Source organism: Syngnathoides biaculeatus, chromosome 20 (genome assembly GCF_019802595.1).
Source record: "Syngnathoides biaculeatus isolate LvHL_M chromosome 20, ASM1980259v1, whole genome shotgun sequence".
NCBI lineage: Eukaryota > Metazoa > Chordata > Actinopteri > Syngnathiformes > Syngnathidae > Syngnathoides > Syngnathoides biaculeatus.
Window position 1 is genome coordinate 3891013 of NC_084659.1, and position 20876 is coordinate 3911888.

Here is a 20876-nt window from a genome sequence, read left to right on the forward strand (position 1 = left end):
GGCCATCAAACTGGACACCCTATACACCTCAGCTGCACCTAAATATTCTGTCCATAAAAGTTATGAACAAAATCGGTGACAAAGGGCAGCCTTGGCGGAGTCCAACTCTCACCGGAAACGAGTCCGACTTATTGCGGGCAATGAAGACCAAACTAACTAACCCAGCTGTCAATGGGCAGGATGCGGGTTACACCCTGAACTGGTTGCCAGCCAATCACAGTCCACATCGAGACAAACAGCTGCACTCGCAATCACACCAAGGGGCAATTTAGAGTGTCCAATTAATGTTGCATGATTCTGGGATGTGGGACGAAACTGGAGTGCCCGGAGAAAACCATGCAGGCATAGGGAGAACATGCCAACTCCACACAGGCGGGGTCGGGATCGAACCCGGGTCCTCAGAACTGTGAGGCTAACGCTTTACCAGCTGAGCCTCCGTGCCTCCATCAGTATTAGTCTTAATAATGGTAATATATTCTATAGACAATCGCACAACTCATCACGTTAAACTGTTCCCTTTCCACAACTTTCATTGCACTGGTCTATTATGTAAACTGCAATCGGGTAAGGGCACTCTGTATAAGCTTAATATAATGTGGGGAATTGACGCACTCTTAACTATTAACTCTAACTTAACTCTCTTAACACTACATGAAGGAGACTGCATCTTGCGCATCTGTAACTGAACGTTCTTGTTCTCTGTTCTTCTTGTTTGGTCTATGTTCTGAATGTCGTACCAGGGTGGCACTGACTACCAGAAACAAATTCCTTGTGTGCTGTTACACACTTTGCCAATAAAGCTGATTCTGAAATACATTTTATTTTTAATGGGGTAAATGGATTTTATGTACAAGCTATTGGAGTCAGCTTGACTGTATTTTAAGATCACAAATATATTTTACCACCAAAACTCAGATTCTTTCCAGTGTTTCAATCAATCAATCACTTATTTGATATTGACATCATTCAAACATTGGACAAACTGCATGCATGCTCAGGTAAATGAAAAATACATTTTGGAGCAATTGGTAAAATAATTCCCTTTCAAACATCAAAAGGGTTCATCAACAAAATCAAACTTTAAAATACACTGGCAAAGCTGGTATGGAAAAAGGAATCTACCATTTTCTGAAGTGAAGAATTATGAACTTCAAAATTGAAAATTTTCCGGAAATTAAAAAAAAAAAATACAGGTTGCTTGAGTTTATAAGCACCACTTTACTCAAGTTGGTAGTGTATCTTATAATACTGTTATATATAATCACATCCCATGAAAAATAGCAAGTACCCCCAAAATTGTGTTTTCTCACAAATTTATTGTGCTTAAAACAACAACAAAACAAATTTATGGATTGGGATGGAAAAGAACGTCTTCCTAAAAATGACCAACGCCGCAGGGTACCATTTTCTTTCAAGGCTCACCCAAGAAATGTTGCTTCATGTCCCAAAAATGTCAGTCATCACCAAAACATATGCAGACTCAAGGCAGTTTAATAATTCAGTGCATCATGTCTCCGCCCCCCCACCCCCAAAAAAAGGCAAATCATCTTACAGTACGTACCATTTACAACAAGGCAAGATCCCCAGCACGACATCGACCAATGAGAGCACGAGTGGCTTTATCCGTGAGCTTATTGGTCACACATCATCAAAGCCTCATACATCAACTTTCCTTGTCCCACCCATTTCCTTGTTGTGCACGCTGCTGACCATCTGCATATGTCAGTGTTAGTGTTGTGATAACTTTTTTTAAAGTGATAACATTTTTTGATGTAGTTACAATGCCACTTCAGCGTTGGCCCCAGCAAAAGCTTCATAATTAAACAGTAAGGTAAATACGTGTACTGTTGTAATCTTAGTCTCAAATATGTAAAGTATTAATACTGTTTATATATTTTAATCATTAAGGTACCCAGATACCACACATGAAAATTCCTGGGGTGTGTGTTGGACGGGTTCACTTTTCACGGGGAGTTCGGCTTCCATTAACCGCAAAAAACAAGGGATTACAGTTCTTAGAAGAGAATCTTTGACCAAAGTAAGCAGGCAAAAGCTTCTTGTGTGTTCTTGTGTCTTTTTAAACTTTCTTTCAGAAGAATCTTTGGACACATCTGAGCAGGAAAATGATTTCTCACCAGTGTGTGTTCTTGTGTCTTTTTAAATGTCCCTTCACAGTGAATCTTTTATCACAAATTGTACATGAAAAAGGTTTCTCACCAGTGTGTGTTCTTGTGTGTATTTTTAATTGCCCCTTCCGAATGAATCTTTTATCACAAACTGGACATGAAAAAGTTTGCTCACCACTGTGTGTTCGTGTGTGTCTTTTTAAATCTCCCTTCCGAGTGAATCTTTGAGCACAAAATAAGCAGGAAAAAGGTTTCTCACCAGTGTGCGTTCTTGTGTGTATTTTTAATTGTCCCTTCTCGGTGAATCTTTTCTCACAAACTGGACAAGAAAAAGGTTTCTCACCACTGTGGGTTCTTGTGTGTCTTTTTAAATGTCCCTTCCGAGTGAATCGTTGACCACACACTGAGCATGCAAAAGGCTTCTCACCTGTGTGTATTTTCACATGTTGTTTGAAATTCCTCCTAGAAGCAAAGGTTTTCCAACACCGAGAACATTTCCAGCATTTGTTGCCAGCATGACATGTCCTATCACCTTCTGATTGTTCATCATCATCATCATCATGACCGTCTACTTGTAATCCTCCACTGTTGCACTCTCTATCACTGGAGCTATTTATGCTTGGAGACACCGCCCCTTGTCCCTGCTCACTTTGAACATCTTCAGTCTTCAAATGGACACCAGTGGATGGAACCTGGATGCTTTCCTCCTGCTCTTCCTCTTTCACGTGGAGGATTTCTTCCTCCTCCTGTTTAATGCATTGAACATCTTCACCTTCTTCTTCTTTGATGTGACCGGACACTGACAGCTTCCAGCCCGGATGAAGATAGTCATTGACATCTGCAAGACAAAACACAAACACAAAGTGGTTAAATCGAATTTGTTCACAGTATTTAACTGCAACTCCACAATGTAGTAGAGGAAATGGGGTGTTATTACTCAGTAACAATTGTGACAGATCACCACTGATTTTTATTGTGCCAGAGGACAAACGTTCAGTATGGAAGAAAGTCAAAGTTGGGTTGCTTTTAGCCACGAGTATAAAAAAAATCCATAACTGAAATGGGGAAATAATTTACATGGCCCGCAATTCCTCAACAAATTATCTTGAAGTATTTTTAGGCCAATACAATGAAAGCGTCAGTCATTGACAACAGTATCAGTTTTAATACCATTTGAAAAGCGCTTTGTCGTCACAAAAATTGAGCCGTCTTGATGTTGAATGACAGAAGTGGAGACCAAATTCCCTGCGTAGATGGTGTGGAAAATGGGATTTATTGAAAGGGCATTATAAAGTTATTTCATATAAAATCGGACTCCGGCGGAATTTCACCACCTCAATTTGACCAGTTCTCATTGAAATAAAAAAAAAAAAATCTCGAGTTTCTAAACATCGCTTTGTAAGAGATGGTCTGATACTTTGTATTACATTGATATACCATTGCACACACAGATGAACATAGCAGTACCCCAAAATTTCGTTAAATTTGAAAAGCTGAAAGATTAAAAAATAAAGGTTTTGTAGCAGACTGGTTGAATTTAAGGTCGAGAATACTGATTGTCAAATTGCCTTGAATGTCATTCCTATGACCACCGTAAGAACTTGTCTCACTTCTCAACCGACACTTGACCCATTGTCAGAGATGTTCCTAGAAAAATAGCTAAGACAAGCCTGAGGACTGTAGAGAGTGAACTCAAACCAACCAATATTGTCTCTCGCGAGGGACAGCAGGGAGACCCAATACACGAGTGTGCTCCCTCAGACTGCCAAAGTGGGAGTCCCCGTCTGCTCTTTTTATTGCTTTCTCAGGTCAAAGGGTTACATGGTTACAAGCTCACACAGTGAAAATGCTGACCAAATGCTACACCAACAGCACATAAACACCAAGGTACATGTTTCTTCAAGGATGCAAGTGTCCTGATAAACCCACAAGAGAAAAAGCAGGGCATTGTTTAAAGACATGTTTATGGCTTTTGGGGGTATCCTCTTGCGGTAGAAAGGGGATATCTCCTCCCAATGTTAAGGAATATCTGCTCAGGTCCGGCAGGGAAACACGCTGAGGTCAGTCAGGATGGAGACATCGCTTCGCAGTGTTCAGGGTCACATTCTAAGCTCACAAAGAGAATAAGTCAGACTAAGACCAACAGAAACAAACTCATGATAAAAAAATTCCAACAGTAACTATAATAATAATGATATACTTTTATCATGATAACTAACATCGTCATGAATTCTTCCACACCCATCTAAAATTTCTTTCTTTCCTATATCTTTGTTAACCATCTGTTTAGCTGTTTTAGCTTTTGCCCCTAACCCATCACCAAAGAACACAATTTCCTGTTCCATCATGGAAATAAAAACACATCCGGCTGGAGGATCTTCAAAACAAAAGCACACACTCTGTCCTGAGTCTAGCCTCCACTATTCTTTCCCATAACTTCATTGTGTGGCTCATCATCTTTATTCCTCAGTAATTTCCACAGTTCTGAACATTGCCTTTGTTCTTAAAAATGGGGACCAGTACACGTTTCCTCCATTCTTCTGGCATCTTCTCTCCCGCTAGTATTCTATTGAAAAAGTTGGTCAAAAGCTCCGCAGCCACCTCACTAAATTGCTTCCATACCTCCACTATTCTGTCATAGGGTCCATTTTTCATTCTGTTCAGTGCCTTTCCAACTTCTCCCTTACTAATCACTGCCACTTCCCGTTCATTCACGCGTGCCTCTTCTACTCTAACTTCTCTCCCATTTTCTTCATTCATTAACTTCTCAAAGTACTCTTTCCATCTACTTAGCACACTACTACCAGTCAACATATTTCCATCGCTATCCTTTATCACCTTCACTTGCTGCACATCCTTCCCATCTCGATCTCTTTCTGGCCAACCTGTAGAGATCATTTTCTCCTTCTTTCACGTCCAACCTGGTGTACATGTAATAAACTTCTTGTTTAGCCTTTGCCACCTCTACCTTTGCCCTACGTCGCATCTCAATGTACTCCTTTCACCTCTCATCAGTCCTCTCAGTGTCCCACCTCTTCTTCGTGAATCTCTTTCCTTGTATGACTTCCTGTATTTTGGGGCTCCACCACCAAGTCTCCTTCGCCCCTTTCCTACCAGAAAACAGCTAGTACTCGACTGCCCGCCTCTCTGAATACCTTGGCAGTAATATTCCAGTCTTCTGGGAACTCTTCCTGTCCATCTAGACCCTGTCTCACCTCTTTTCAGAAGGCCACACAACATTCTTTCTTTCCCAACTTCCACCACCTGATTCTCTGCTCTACCTTTGTCTTCTTAGTCTTCCTCCCCACTTCCAGAGTCATCCCACACAACACCATCCGATGCTCTCAAGCTACACGCTCCCCCACCAATACCTTAAAGTCGGTAGGCTCCTTCAGACTACACTACCTGAACAAAATATAATCCACGTGTGTGCTTCTACCTCTGCTCTTGCAGGTCACCCTATGTTCCTGTCTCTTATGGAAATAAGTGTTCACCATTTAGCAAACTCCACCACCATCTGCCCCTCAAAGTTCCTTTGCTGAATGCCGTACTTACCCATCACTTCCTCATCGCCCCTGTTTCCTTCGCCAAAATGTCCATTGAAATCTGCACCAATCACAATGCTCTCTCTCTCTCTCTCTCTCTCTTTCTGGGATCCTCAGGACTACTTCATCTAGTTCCTTCCAGAATTTCTCATTCAACTCGAGGTCACATCCTATCTGTGGGGCATAGTCGCTAATCACATTTTACACAATACCCTCAATTTCAAATTCAGTCTCATCACTCGATCTGATACTCTTTTCACCTCCAAGAATTCTTAGCCAGCTCTTCATTTAGAATGACCCCCTACTACATTTCTCTTCCCATCTACTCCCATGGTAAAATAATTTAAAACCTGGTCCTAAACTTCTAGCCTTACTCCCTTTTCACTTGTTCTCTTGGATGCACAATACATCAACCTTTCTACTAATCATCATGTCAACTTACTCCTGAGCTTTTCCTGTCATAGTCCCAACATTCAAAGTCCCTACACACAGCTGTAGGGTTTGTGCATTCCTCTTCTTCCAACTAAGCCACTCACCGCTCATTTATGTTTGTAACAGTTTTACGCCGGTTGCCCTTCCTGACGCAACCCTCTGCATTTATCCGGACTTGGGACTGGCCGACAGGTGGCACAATAATGTGCTGCCCAATGGGATGCAGATAATCAAAAAGAAGCAATCAAATAAACAAAGTCAGCACATAAGACACAATTCACATTCCATGTAATCGATGCTAAATTTAAGGTCAAATAAAAGCAATCACAATAAACACAGTCAGCACATAAGGTACACAAATCACATACTACCTCACTATACTTAAATTTCCGATAAGTCCCCAAGGCCCTCGTTGTACAAGTTTTGAAGTTACTCACGTTCGAGGTTCCTTCAACATCCACGAATAGATCACATACGCGTCCTGTTGTTAGCAAGCTAAGCTACGGAATATTAGGCCGATAAGCATGTTTAAGTTGGCGTTTCCACTCGCCCAACTTCTGATTGGTACTCACTATCCTCGTTGTATACAATACGTAGGTTTGCAGGATGTGTAGATTCAAACGTTTCCTGTAGTTGTTCACCAGGTTTGCACACACTGCAGGAGGGATTTTGGCCCACTCCTCCACACAAATGTTCTCTAGATCAGACAGGATTCTGGGCTGTTGCTGAGAAACAGGAAGTTTCAGCTCCTTCCAAAGATTTTCTATTGTGTTTAGGTCTGGAAACTGGCTAGGCCACGCCAGAACCTTGATATGCTTCTTATGGAGCCACTCCCTGGTTTTCCTGGCTGTGTGCTTTGAGTTGTTGTTGAATTGTCATGTTGAAAGACCCAGCCACGACGCAACTTCAATGCTCTGACTGAGGGAAGAGGTTGTTCCCCAAATCTCACAATACATGGCCGCGGTCATCCTCTCCTTAATACAGTGCAGTTTTCCTGTCCCGTGTGCAGAAAAACACCCCAGAAGCATGATGCTACCACCCCCATGCTTCACAGTCGGGATTGTTCTTGCGATGGAACTCATCGTTAGTCTTCCTCCAAACATTGTTAGTGGAATTATGACCAAAAAGTTCAATTTTGATCTCATCCGATCACAAAACTTTCTCCCATGACTCCTCTATATCATCCAAATGGTCAATGGCAAACTTAAAACGGGCCTTGACATGTGCTGGTTTAAGCAGGTGAACCTTCCGTGCCATCCATGATTTCAAACCATGGGCGTAGTGTATTACCAACAGTCACCTTGGAAACGGTGGTCCCAGCTCTTTTCAGGTCATTGACTAAGTCCTGTCGTGTAGTCCTGGTCTGATTCCTCACCTTTCAAAGGATCATTGAGACACCACGAGGTGCTATCTTGCATGGGGCTCCATTCTGATTGAGATTGACCGTCATGTTTGGCTTCTTCCATTTTCTAATGATTGCTTCAACAGTGGACCTTTTTTCACCAACCTAGTTGGCAATTTCTCTGTAGCCCATTCCAGCCATGTGGAGTTGTGCAATTTTGTCTCTGGTGTCTTTGGACATCTCTTTGGTCTTGGCCATGTTACAGGTTTGAGTCTTACTGATTGTATGGGGTGGACAGGTGTCTTTATGCAGCTAATGACCTCACACAGGTGCATATGATTCAGGATAATACATGGAGTGGAGGTGGACTTTTAAAGGCGGACTAACAGGTCTTTGAGGGTCAGAATTCTATCTGATAGACAAGTGTTCAAAGACTCGTTTGCAGCTGTATCGCACAAATAAAACGCTAGAAAAAAAAAAAAATCATACATTGTGATTTCTGGATTTTCTTTTTAGATTATCTTTCTCACAGTAGACATGCACCTTCGATGAAAATTTCAGACCCCTCCATTCTCCTAAGTGGGAGAAGTTGCAAAATATAGCAGGGTGTTCAAATACTTGTTTTCTTCACTGTATATACACAAAGACCTTAATGTTGAGCATATTGTGGAAAACATAACTGACAAAGCTCTGAAACACTGCAGGAGGATTTGTCAGTCCAAAACGCATCATAAAATATTCAGAAGGACCAGTGGGTGCGTTGAATGCAGTCTTCCACTCATCCCACTTTCATATCCTGACCTCATGCATAAGATCAGATTCCCCTCCCACACCCACACTTCCATGGTGTAATGGTCAGGTCTCTGTTCTTTGAATCCACTTATTGGAGTTCAGGTCTTGGTGGAACCTTAAACTGTTTGTTCTCTTACTTGAAGCTATATTGGATTGCATGAAGTTTTCTTTTTTTTTTTCCACAGAAAGGTATTCCCTCAAAGATAAGACAAAATGACCCTCCTCAACCAGTCACAGGAGTTCCATTGTGTAATGGACCGAATGCCCCTCCCACACCAGGCAAGGAGGTTCCATGGTGTAATGGTGCTCACTTTTGTCTCTGACTCCAGCAATCTGAGTTCAAGTCTCGGTTGAACCGGAAAGTGTTCGTCTCTCAATTGAAACAAGACTACATTGTGACAACTTTCCTTTTACAGACGTTCTTCCCTGATGCATAAGACTAAATGCCTGTCCCCCACCAGTCATGGGACTTCCATGCAGTCATGGTCAGCATCAAACTCGAATGACTGGTGTGGGAGGAGCATTTGGTGTAATGTATGAGGGAATACCATCTGGTAAAGAAAAGTAGACAATCTAAACTTGTTTCAAGTAAGACAAACACTATTATGTTCCTCCAGGACTTGAACTCAATCCACTGAATTCAGATTCCTGCGTGCTTTCCATTACTCCATGGAACCCCCATGACTGGTTCTGGAGGAGCATTTGGTCTTATCTATGAGGGAATAACTCCTTGTGAAAAAAGTAAACTTCAAACAATCGAATATTGTTCCAAGTGAAAGGACAAACAGTATCAGTTTCCACTGAGTCTTGAAGTCAGATAACTGGATTCAAAGTCCAAAATGCTGACCATTACATCTTGGAAGCCCCATGACTGGTGTGGGAGGACATTTGGTCTTATGCATGAAGAACGAATGTCTTAACGTTGACACAATCAAGTCTTTCAATTGAGACACGAACACTTTCCGGTTCCACCAAGACTTGAACTCAGATCGCTAAAGTCAGAGTCCACAGTGCTCAATTACACCATGGAAACCCCATGACTGGTGTGGGAGGGGCATTTTGGTCCATTACACCATGGAACCTCCGTGAATGGTTTTAGAGGGATATTTGCTCTTTGAGGGAATACCTTCCGGTGAAAAAGGGAAAAGATCCATCCAGGAAGTTCACGTTCATCAAAGGTCTATGCATTGTTGCCATGTAAAGGCTAATTGGCATGGAGTTGCTGCCCAATTGCGTTGATTGGCTCCAAGTGCATGCTCTAATGCGCACAATCCTTTGACAAACTCGATAAAGAACGAAAAGGCTGAGCATCTACACGTTATATTGTCTTGTTGTTTAAAGATGAGAGTATTGGAGTGTATTAACTGTAGGAATTATTGTGAAAAATTGGCACTTTTAAGTTGATGTGCTAAGCAGTCGTCCACGGTGTTGCCGAAACTCAACTCATTCTTGTTCTCTCAACATTTTAAATCTCTGAGGTTTTTTGAGGTGGCATGGTGGCAAGGCTGTGCAGGACCTCACCATTCCGAGGACCAGGGTTCAAATCCTGGCACTGCCTGTATGGAATTTGGTTGTTCTTCAAGTCCCTGTGTGGGTTTTTTTCTGGGCAATCCGGTTTCCTCCAACATTCAAAAAAAACATGCATTCATTGGAGATTCTAAATTTTCCTGAGCAGTGATTGTGAGTGATGTCGTTTTTGATGTTAGGTCTCTAAAAGTGTTGCTCTATCACCGATTGGGTTGCGATGCCTAACCTTGTGTGGAGGAAAGACATACAGCCTGGGCCAATGTGAAATGGCCTCAACTATGCTGGGATCCATACAGACCTCTCCTTCCGCCAACACGAAGGCCAGAAAGAACAGGGAAGATCGGTGAAACTCACAATTTTCAGCCTTGACATACGGGGCATGTAAGCAGCAACCACTGTAACACCACTTGAACGTGTCGGACATGGGTCTGGGGAGAATATTTGAATGTCATCAACAGTGAAGAAAATAAGCATTTGAACAGCCTGCTATATTGTAAATTCTCCCATTTTGAAATCATGGAGGGGTCTGAAGTTTTCATAGTAGCTGCATGTCCACTCTGTTGCTTCTTCAGTGCCACCATCTCTAATCCATACATCACGGCTTCACTATTGATGCGAAATTAAAAGTTTTCCTTGGTATTTCAATCTTAAGATAATTGCGATTGGTGGACTTTGCAAAAAGGATGGAGATGGCTGTAGTGAACATTTATTTCCAGAAGAGGGAGGAACATATAGTGACCTACAAGAGCGTTTTCCTTGGTATTTCAATCGCAAGATAATTGCAGACAATACCAACCCATGGACCAATCTGGCAGGCGAACCCCCAACCTAAATGTCGAGTGAAGCAAAATCAACCTGAAATAACCAAAACCCACGTCTGCCTCCACCCAACAATACACACTCATAAAGCTTTTCATTACGTTTCTGGATTAAAAGATGACTTGAGAAACAATAACGCAAACTGGAAAGTTGATTGCTGCTTTTTTTTTTTTTTTTTGGGGTGTTATTCAGGAGAATGATAGTGTGTTGTGAGTATCCCGTAGTTTTGGAACTTTCACTTTCTTCATTTCTGCCACCTCCGATTCTGCTTCCTGTTGTCTCTTCAGTGCCACAATCTCTAATCTGTACATCATGGCCGGCCTCACCACTATTTTATAAACTTTGCCCTTCATCCGAGCAGAAACTCTTCTGTCACATAACACACCAGACACCTACCGACAGCTGTTTCAACCTGCTTGGACCTGTTTCTTCACTTCCTAACCACACTCACCATTTCTCTGGATTGTTGACCCCAATTATTTGAAGTCGTCCACCTTTGATATCTCTTGTCCCTGGAGCCTCACTCTTCCCCCTTCGCCCCCATCATTCATTCACATATTCTGTTTTAGTTCAGCTAATTTTGTTCCTCTACTTTCGAGTGCATGCCTCCATCTTTCTAATTGTTCCTCCACCTTCTCCCTGCTTTCACTGAATATCACGATATCATCTGCAGACATCATGGTTCAATGGGATTCCAGTCAAACCTCATCCGTCAGCCTATCCATTACCACAGAAAAAAGAAATAGGCTCAGAGCTGATCCCTCTCCCACCTCCACCTTAAATTCTTCTGTCACACTTACAGGACACCTCACCTGCTGTAATACATGTTCTGTACTCTTCTAACATATTTCTCCGCTAAACCATATTTACACATGCAATACCACAATTCATCTCTTGGTATTCTGTCATAGGCTTTCTCTCAGTCTACAAAAACATCTTTTCCTTTCGGCTTGTCCCGTTAGGGGTCGCCACAGCATGTCATCTTTTGCCATCTTAGCCTATCTCCTGCATCTTCCTCTCTAACCCCAACTGGCCTCATGTCTTCCCTCACCACATCCATAAACCTCTTTGGTCTTCCTCTTGCTCTTTTGCCTGACAGCTCCATCCTCAGCATCCTACCAATATACTCACTCTCTCGCCTCTGAACATGTCCAAACATTCGAAGTCTGTTCTCTCGAATTTTGTCTCCAAAACATCCAACTTTGGCTGTCCCTCTAATGAGCTCATTTCTGATCCTATTCAACCTGCTCACATCGAGCGAGAACCTCAACATCTTCATTTCTGCCACCTCCAGTTCTGCTTCCTGTTGTTTCTTCAGTGCCGCCGTCTCTAATCCGTACATCATGCCCGGCCTCACCACTGTCTTATAAACTTTGCCCTTCATCATAGCAGAGACTCTTCTGTCACATAACATACCAGACACCTTTCGCCAGCTGTTCCAACCTGCTTGGACCCGTTTCTTCACTTCCTTACCACACTCACCATTGCTCTGGTTTGTTGACCCTAAATATTTGAAGTCGTCCACCCTCGCTATCTCTTCTCCCTGTAGCTCTTCCCTCTCCAACTTTCTTATTCACGCACATATATTCTGTTTTACTTTGGCTAATCTTCATTCCTCTCCTTTCCAGTGCTTGTCTCCATCTTTCTAATTGTTCCTCTGGATGCTCCTTGCTTTCACTGCCATATCACAATATCATCTGCGAACATCATGGTCCAAGGGGATTCCAGTCTAACCTCATCTGTCAGCCTATCCATTACCACTGCAAAGAGGAAGGGGCTCAGAGCTGGTCCCTGATGCAGTCCCACCTCCACCTAAAATTCCTCTGTCACACCTAAGGCACACCTCACCATTGTTCTGCTGCCATCATACATGTCCTGTACTATTTTAACATACTTCTCAGCCACACCAGACTTACACATGCAGTACCACAGTTCCTCTCTTGGTACTCTGTCATAGGCTTTCTCTAGATCCACAAAGACACAATGTAGCTCCTTCTGACCTTCTCTGTACTTTTCCACTAGCATCCTCAAGGCAAATCATGCATCTGTAGTACTCTTTCTAGGCTGAAAACCATACTGTTGTTCGCAGATACTTACTTCTGTCCTGAGTCTAGCCTGCACTACTCTTTCCCATAACTTCATTGTGTGGCTCATCAACTTTATTCCTCTATAGTTCCCACAGCTCTGAACATCCCCTTTGTTCTTAAAAATGGGAATTAGAACACTTTTCCTCCATTCTTCAGGCATCTTTTCGCCCGGTAGTATTCTGTTGAATAAGTTGGTCAAAAACTCCACAGCCATCTCTCCAAATTGCTTCCATACCTCTACTGGTATGTCATCAGGACCAACTACATTTCCATTTTTCATCCTTTGTAGCGCCTTTCTGACTTCCCCCTTAGTAATCATTTCCACTTCCTGGTCCTTCACTCTTGCCTCTTCAACTCTTCCTTCTCTCTCATTTTCTTCATTCATCAACTTCTCAGAGTATTCTTTCCATCTATTTAGCACACTACTGGCACCAGTCAACACATTTCCATCTCTATCCTTAATCACCCTTACCTGCTGCACATCCTTCCCATCTCTATACCTCTGTCTCTTTCATGTCCAACCTGGTGTACATGTCTTCATATGCCTCTTGTTTAGCCTTTGCCACCTCTACCCCTGCCCTACGTCGCATCTCGATGTACTCCTTTCACCTCTCAGACCTCTCAGTATCCCACTTCTTCTTCGCTAATCTCTTTCCTTGTATGACTCCCTGTATTTTGGGGTTCCACCACCAAGTCTCCTTGTCCCCTTTCCTACCAAAAGACACACCAAGTACTCTCCTGCCTGTCTCTCTGAATACCTTGGCTGTCGTTGTCCAGTCTTCCGGGAGCTTCCGCTGTCCATTGAGAGCCAGTCTTACCTCTTTCCGAAAGGCCGCACAACATTCTTCCTTTCTCAGCTCCCACCACATGGTTCTCTGCTCTACCTTTGTCTTCTTAATCTTCCTACCCACCACCAGAGTCATCCGACACACTACCATCCTATGCTGTCGAGCTACACTCTCCCCTACTTACTTTACAGTCAGTAACCTCCTTCAGATTACAACGTCTGCACAAAATATAATCCACCTGCGTGCTTCTACCTCCGCTCTTGCAGGTCACTATATGTTCCTCCCTCTTCTGGAAATAAGTATTCAATACAGCCATCACCATCTGTCCCTCAATGTTGCTTTCCTGGATGCCGTACTTACCCATCACTTCTTCATAACCCCTGTTTCCTTTACCAATATGTCCATTACAATCTGCACCAATGACAACTCTCTCGCTGTCTGGGATGCTCAAAACTACTTCATCTAGTTCCTTCCAGAATTTCTCTTTCAACTCTAGGTCACATCTTACCTGTGGGGCGTAGCCGCTAACCACATTATACATAACACCCTCAATTTCAAATTTTAGTCTCATCACTCGATCTGATACTCTTTTCACCTCCAAGACATTCTTAGCCAGCTCTTCCTTTAAAATAACCCCTACTCCATTTCTCTTCCCATCTACTCCGTAGTAGAATAATTTAAACCCTGCTCCTAAACTTCTAGCCTTACTACCTTTCCACCTGCTCTATTGGACGCACAGAATATCAACCTTTCTCCTAATCATCATGTCAACCAGCTCCTGAGCTTTTCCTGTCATAGTCCCAACATTAAAAGTCCCTCCACTCAGTTGTAGGCTCTGTGCATTCCTCTTTTTCTTCTGACGATGGATCCGGTTTCCTCCTCTTCTTTGTCTTCGACCCAGTCGCTGAATTTCCACCGACACCCTGCAGGTTAGCAGTGCCGGGGGGGGCGGGCGTTGTTAACCCGGGCCACGACCGATCCAGTATGGAATTCTTTAGATGAACGCACATATTTGTTTGACACAGTTTTTACACCGGATGCCCTTCCTGACGCAACCCTCTGCATTTATCCGGGCTTGGGACCGGCCTACAGATTGCACTGGTTTGTGCCCCCATTGGGCTGCATTCAATCTCCAAAAACATAATGTTGCTCATTCTGACCTTCTCTATACTTTTCCACTAGTACCCTTGAAGCAAAAAATGCATCTACGGGCATCCGGCTAAAAAGTGGCCAACACCATGGAGTGGTTGCTAGTCAGTCGCAGGTTGGGATGTTAATAATGTGATGTAAAACGCATCAAGTGGGCCCCGTCAATTGGAATTTTATTCAGATTAGAACGCATGCAACAAGTGAACCAACCTGCTCTGCGTAGCACAATTCGAGGCTGCAGATTTGACACAGTGTCCTGTAGTTCACGTTTTGGCTCCTCCTCCCTTTTTGGTCCACAAACCTCTTCCTTGTACTCTACTGACGTTCTTGCACACATTTTCACAAGACGATCACAAAACTTTCTGCGCTACATAAGAAGGATGAGAAAATCAAGTGAAAATCAGACATCTCAAAAGGGAAATGCCGGTGGTGTGGATCCAATGTATCCAGTAGGTCATGTCTTATGTACTGTACCTTGACAATGTGATGTTAATCCAGACTCATTTAATGTTTTTTTGAGAAGATTTTTATCGGCAATTACGAATTTTCATGGGCGCCGCCATTTTGGCAAGTCGCATGACGTACATGCCGGGTGTGACATATTAGGCGCGGCAACAAAGACTCGCTTACGTTGGGAAACTATTGTGGCCAGCGCTGATTTCTTGGCTTTATCCTCATCAGATGAAGAAATAGCAGTTGATCAGGAAGACAGAGGAATACTTCCATACAGATCTTAACCTGTGGCTATAAATGTAGAAGTTTCGAATGGTAATTCGGACGGGAATGACGAGAAGTCTGACTACTGCGCCAACGCGCGGGACATTAAGTGCGTAAACAAAGGCTCGGTTACATTCCTACACAACCAGACAACGCTGATTTCTCTGATTTATCCTCATCTGATGAAGAACGCGAGTCGGCCGACACACGGGACGCACCATTCATCCATCCTATCGATTTTGGAGTGCGTTTAGGCAAGCCAGTGGAGGACTTGCACTGAGGACAGCACTTGTGGCCAAGAAGAATGGGAGAACCGATTAGTGAAAGGTAGGTCTTACAGGGTTCATACTCAGTCCGACCAAAAAATTTAAGGGCTTTTTAGGGGCATTCTTAGGGGCTGACACGAAAAATTTAGGGCTGACACGGAAAAAAAATTTAGGGCAGACACAAAAAATTTAGGGCCATCCTGGGAAATCAAGAGTAAGGAAAAAAGACTCACCCAATGGTGCCATCAACCGTTCTTGGTTCATCAAATGTTCCAGTACCTGTGACAGTGATCACCTGTCGCCCCTTGTGGTAGTTCATTGATATGACCCTTGTCAATGTCTTCACATAAGTCTACAGAAAGACAGATTCTAACTACAACTGCAACTATATACACAAATGTCTTCTACTGATGTCTGTCTCAGCACCCCTACTCTAGCTCATTGAGCCTACCCAGTGCCTCCTCTATTTGTTGCTGCAGAGGTGCCAAAGTGGCTCTCTTGTCCTTTGCTCTGCCTCTGAGTGCATTGGCCTCTGTGATAAACCTCAGATTCCTCTTTTCTTCTGCCTCCTCACACAGCCTGTCAGCCTTCTCAATTAGCGTTGATATGTCAGTCTCTATTCTGGCTTTTTTGGCTTTGAGGCAGCAGAGATGAAAAGTGGGCAGCGATGCCAAATGTAGCCAGGTACGAAGTCTTCCTTTCCCCACAGTGGTAGTTTTTAGCAATGTCACTGTCTGGGAGCATGACTGCAAACACTTTCGAATTATTTTCACAACATTTGTAACTGTAATGGCTGCAGATCACTTTTAAAGTCCACACGATCTCTGCCTTTAACGAGTCCGTCTTCGTGTATTGAACTACGTTCAAAAAGGCTGACTTCTGGCTGGACAACTGTAGGTGCGCATTAGGGATCCTAACTGGTTATAACCGGTTTTCGAAACCGAAACCGTAATCGGACTTTCGAAATCGGTTAAAATTTCCAATCATTTCTTCCGGTTCCGGTACTCCACATTGCGCTATTTTTTCAACATCATTTCCACTTTTTTCAAGTTTTGCTGTTAGAGTAAAGTTGGACTCAAAAGAACATTCAGTTAAATCAAAGAAACATCGAACATGGCATCGAGGAAACGCTCCAAAGTATGGGAGTAAACTTGTTTTATGGCAGACATCAAAACACTACTCGCATAACGGGGGGAACTCTGTGAACTCGTCACTCCGGGAGAGCAACAACAAAAACAGTCAGTGCGGAACCCCGCACCCCAACTCGAGGTCCCGCGGGTGAATTATGTAAACACCACTATGGTACCGTTTTTTTGCTACAGCTGTTCTTGATATTTTAGAAAGATTCATACCAACGGAAGATGAGAGAGTCTTCGCCAAATCAGCGTATCTCCTGTTTTTCCGGTGCGACTCCAGCACTTTGACGCCCATCTTTTCAAGCTGGTAACTCTGCTTGCACAGATGGCAGTAAAACATGTGCCGATCTTTTGGATCTCGACGAACCCAGTTCCCAAACTCCTTACTTTCAACCCAAGCTTCTTGAAAAACGCACTTCCCCGTGATACAAGTTGGATCGATGAAAGAACTACGCTACGTCATAACGAAGACGAAGTGAAATGCCTACTCACGGAAACATACAATGGAATATCGACAAGATGGAGACTCGTTGTCAACACAGTGACTTTCGTTGACAATTTCCGGCCGTTTTGGACGCCAGACGGATCGCTATTTTTTTTTTAATAAAAGATTAATTTATTTTTTAGGGAAACTTTTGGCGGTGGAGGTCCTCCCTTTGATTTTTTTTTTTTAATTTAAGGCCTTTTTAGGGGCTTGACCGGTTTTCGCGGATTTTAAGGACTTTTAGGAGCCGCTAAATGCACCTTCGAAAATTTTGGGGTTTTAAGGGACTTTTAGGGCCGCGTGTGAACCCTGTCTTATATTGTGGGAAAGGTTGTTTTAGCCAACAGGGAGGCCGGGGTCCAAGTGAGAATTAAATGATGATGATTACTTTGTGGAAGTTAATACTGCCTCCAGAACAGGTAGCACGGTAGCTTAGCTCTCAAAGCGTGGCCTTACAGTTCTGAGGACTCGGATTTTATTTTTGTGGAGTTTGTGTGCGTGTGGGTGCACGTGCGTGCGTGTGTGTCTGTGTGCGTGTGTGCGTGAAGAGAATTGTTTGCATGTTCTCCCCGTCCCTGCGTAGGTTTTCTCCGGGGCATTCCGGTTTCCGGTCCTTCAATTATTCTTTTTCTTACTGGACAGAACATGCCAGCGAACATTTCGCGGATTATTTCTATCCGAATTGTTGCAAAATTTAGCGATACAGGAAGGCATTTTACTTGCCAGCCAATCACAGGGCACAAATCAAACAACATTTCGCATTCACACCTATGGGCAATTTATAGTGTCTTCAATTCAATCTACCATGCATGTTTTTAGTAGACTTTATATTAATTGGGTCTTCTGACCAGAATTGGTCCATATTTAGCATTTTTTGTTGATCAGCCAATCATTTTTAATGCCATAATTCGCCGATCCAAAAAATGAAATCATCAATCAGCTCTACAAAAGACATGTTCTCCTCGCCACAGTCTTGCACAGTGCATCTGACTCCAAAACCTAATTTATTTGGCTTTTCACAATCAGGAACTTTGGGGCCAATAACAGAGTTTAAAAAAACAATTACCGATCACAGATCTGATCACATGAGTCTCTTTCATGACTTTTTCATTTACTGTATAAACTTCTGTACTTAATTGCTCCAAAAATATATATTTACAATAAACAATGTATCTATGTTTATCTATTGATGCCAGTGATGAAAAGTGGCATACAGAACAATTTAAGTATTCTCCTATACAGTCTGAAGTAAATGCAGCAATTAATGTACCTACTTTTTGGGAAGTTTTTGTTTGTTGGTGTGCCGTAAGATTTTTTAACTGTGCCTTGGCTCCAAAAATGGTGGAATTCGCTGCTCTGTTTTTGTCATGTGTTCGACAGACAGCAGCATGTTTACAGACAACCGTGATCGCTAGCATTTTCTTGCTTGGCCATGTAACATTTTGATGGTTTCCAAGCCGTATTGCTTTAAAAGTACATACCTCTTGCAAGCTTTAGAAGAAGTCCTTTCCTGTCCCGAGCAACAGTGTCTACCAACCCATTTTTTCACCATTCCCCATTTTCGCCACAATGCACCCTTGTTGTTGCCACGGTAATGAGTGCAGAAAGTCACATTTGAATTCACCAGATAAAAACAGACTGTAAAAAAATTGATGCGGTGGTCTTGGAATACAAGCTTTTATTGCCGTAATCTGACATAGTACAAATTCTGAAAGAGAAAATTTGTCTTGTATTCTGATCAGCGCATTATTTGCTATCTTAGCTGCCTCATCTCTCAAATTGTGCTGATGTTTTTTTTTTTTTTGGCTTTCAAATATTTACAGTAGTCCGAAATACTTTTTATTTCGGCTTGTCCCGCTAGGGGTCACCACAGCGTGTCGTCTTTTTCCATCTCGTGGATCCTCCTCTCTAACACCCACTGTCCTCATGTCCTCCTCACAACATCCTTCAACCTTTTCTTTGGTCTTCCTCTCGCTCTTTTGCCTGGCAGATCCATCCTATTCCCTTCTACCAATATACTTGCCTCTGAACATGTCCAAACCATCGAAGTCTCCTCTCTCTCACCTTGTCTCCAAAACATCCAACTCTGGCTGTCCCTCGAATGAGCTCATTTCTATTCCTATCCCACCTGCTCACGCCGAGCGAGAATCTCAGCATTTTCATTTCTGCTACCTCAAGTTCTGCTTCCTGTTATTTCTTTTGGGCCACCGTCTTGAATCCGTACATCACGGCCGGCCACACCACTGTTTTATAAATTTTGCCCTTCATCCTGGTGAATAATCTTCTGTCAGATAGAAAACAAGACACCTTCCACCAACTGTTCCACCCCGCTTCAACCCGTTTCTTCACTTCCGTACCACACTCTCCTTTGCTCCGTCTTGTTGACCCCAAGTATTTGAAGTCGTCCAGGTTCGCTATCTCTTCTCCCTGGAGCGTCATTCTTCCTCCTCCGCCCCTCTCATTCACGCACATTTCTTTTACAACGGCTAATCTTCATTCCTCTCCTTTCCAGTGCATACCTCAATCTTTCTAGATGTTCCTCTGCCTGCTCACTTTCACTGCAGATCACAATATCATCTGCGAACATCGTGGTCCAAGGGGAATCCAGTCTAACCTCATCTGTCAGCCTATCCAATACTACCGCAAATAGGAAGGGGCTCAGCGCGGATTCCCTGATGCAGTCCCAACTTTACCTTAAATTCTTCTGACACTCCAACGACGCATCACACCACTGTTCTGCTGTCCTCATACATCTCCTGTGCTATTCTAACATATTTCTCTGCCACACCAGACTTCCCCATGCAGTACCACAGTTCCTCTCTTGGTACTCTGTCATAGGCTTTCTCTAGATCCACAAAGACACAGTGTAGCTCCTTCTGTCTTTTTCTCTACTTTTCCACGAGGATCCTCAAGGTAAATAGTGAATGTGTGGAACTCTTTCTCGGCATGAAACCATGAAACCACCACTGTTGCTCGCAGATACTTAATTCTGTCCTGAGTCTAGCCTCCACTACTCTTTCCCATAACTTCATTGTGTGGCTCATCATCTTTAGTCCTCTATAGTTTCCAAAGCTCTGAACATCGCCTTTGTTCTTAAAAATGGGGACTAGCACACTTTTCCGCCATTCTTCTGGCATCTTCTCTCCTGCTAGTATTCTATTAAATAAGTTGGTCAAAATCTCCACAGCCACCTCTCCAAATTGCTTCCATCCCTCCACTGATATGCCATCGGGACCAACTGTCTTTCAATTTTTCATTCTGTTCAGTGCTTTTCTAACAAATCACATACTACCCATGTTAAAAATAAAGGATATGGCGATTTAAAGGATACGTGGATGGAGGGGATTCAAACCACAATGGCCCTCACTAGTAGTTCAAAGTTGAGTCGATGATTGATGTTTGGTCCTCGTTGTATAATCTACGTAGGCAAAACGTTAGCGCGGTAGGCTAACTTGGGCCGAGCAGCTTCAATGCGAACGATACGGCACCAATTTGGGTACTAAGATAAGACTTGTTAAATTTCCTAAGTCCTCCCGGCCCTCCTCGTATAAGTTATGAAGTTCCTCACGTTCGATGTTTCAACAACATCCATGAATTGATCACAAACGCATCTTGTTGTTAGCAAGCTAAGCTAAGGAATACTAGACCAATAAGCAAGTTTATCTT

General features: G+C 43.0%; 1 protein-coding gene across 11 annotated transcripts in view; it reads right to left on the reverse strand.

Annotated features, from left to right (window-relative positions):
- The window catches only part of LOC133493201 (zinc finger protein 771-like), a 59203-nt gene that overhangs the window by 34051 nt on the left and 4276 nt on the right, over positions 1–20876 (reverse strand). For 5 of the 11 annotated variants that reach the window (XM_061806271.1, XM_061806274.1, XM_061806272.1 and 2 more), the window contains 2 exons: positions 14818–14974; positions 2776–2964 (listed from right to left, as the gene is read on the reverse strand). The exons of 1 other annotated variant lie outside the window; for it this stretch is intronic. Coding sequence is in view for 3 of the 10 variants with exons in the window: in XM_061806279.1 (XP_061662263.1) it covers positions 2132–2964; positions 3297–3371; positions 14818–14974 (1065 nt within the window). In the remaining 7 variants the exon portion in view is untranslated. Of the gene's footprint in view, positions 1–402; positions 2965–3296; positions 3372–14817; positions 14975–20876 lie in introns of those variants that run through there. 5 more of the 11 variants (XM_061806280.1, XM_061806279.1, XM_061806275.1 and 2 more) reach the window with 5 other exon arrangements.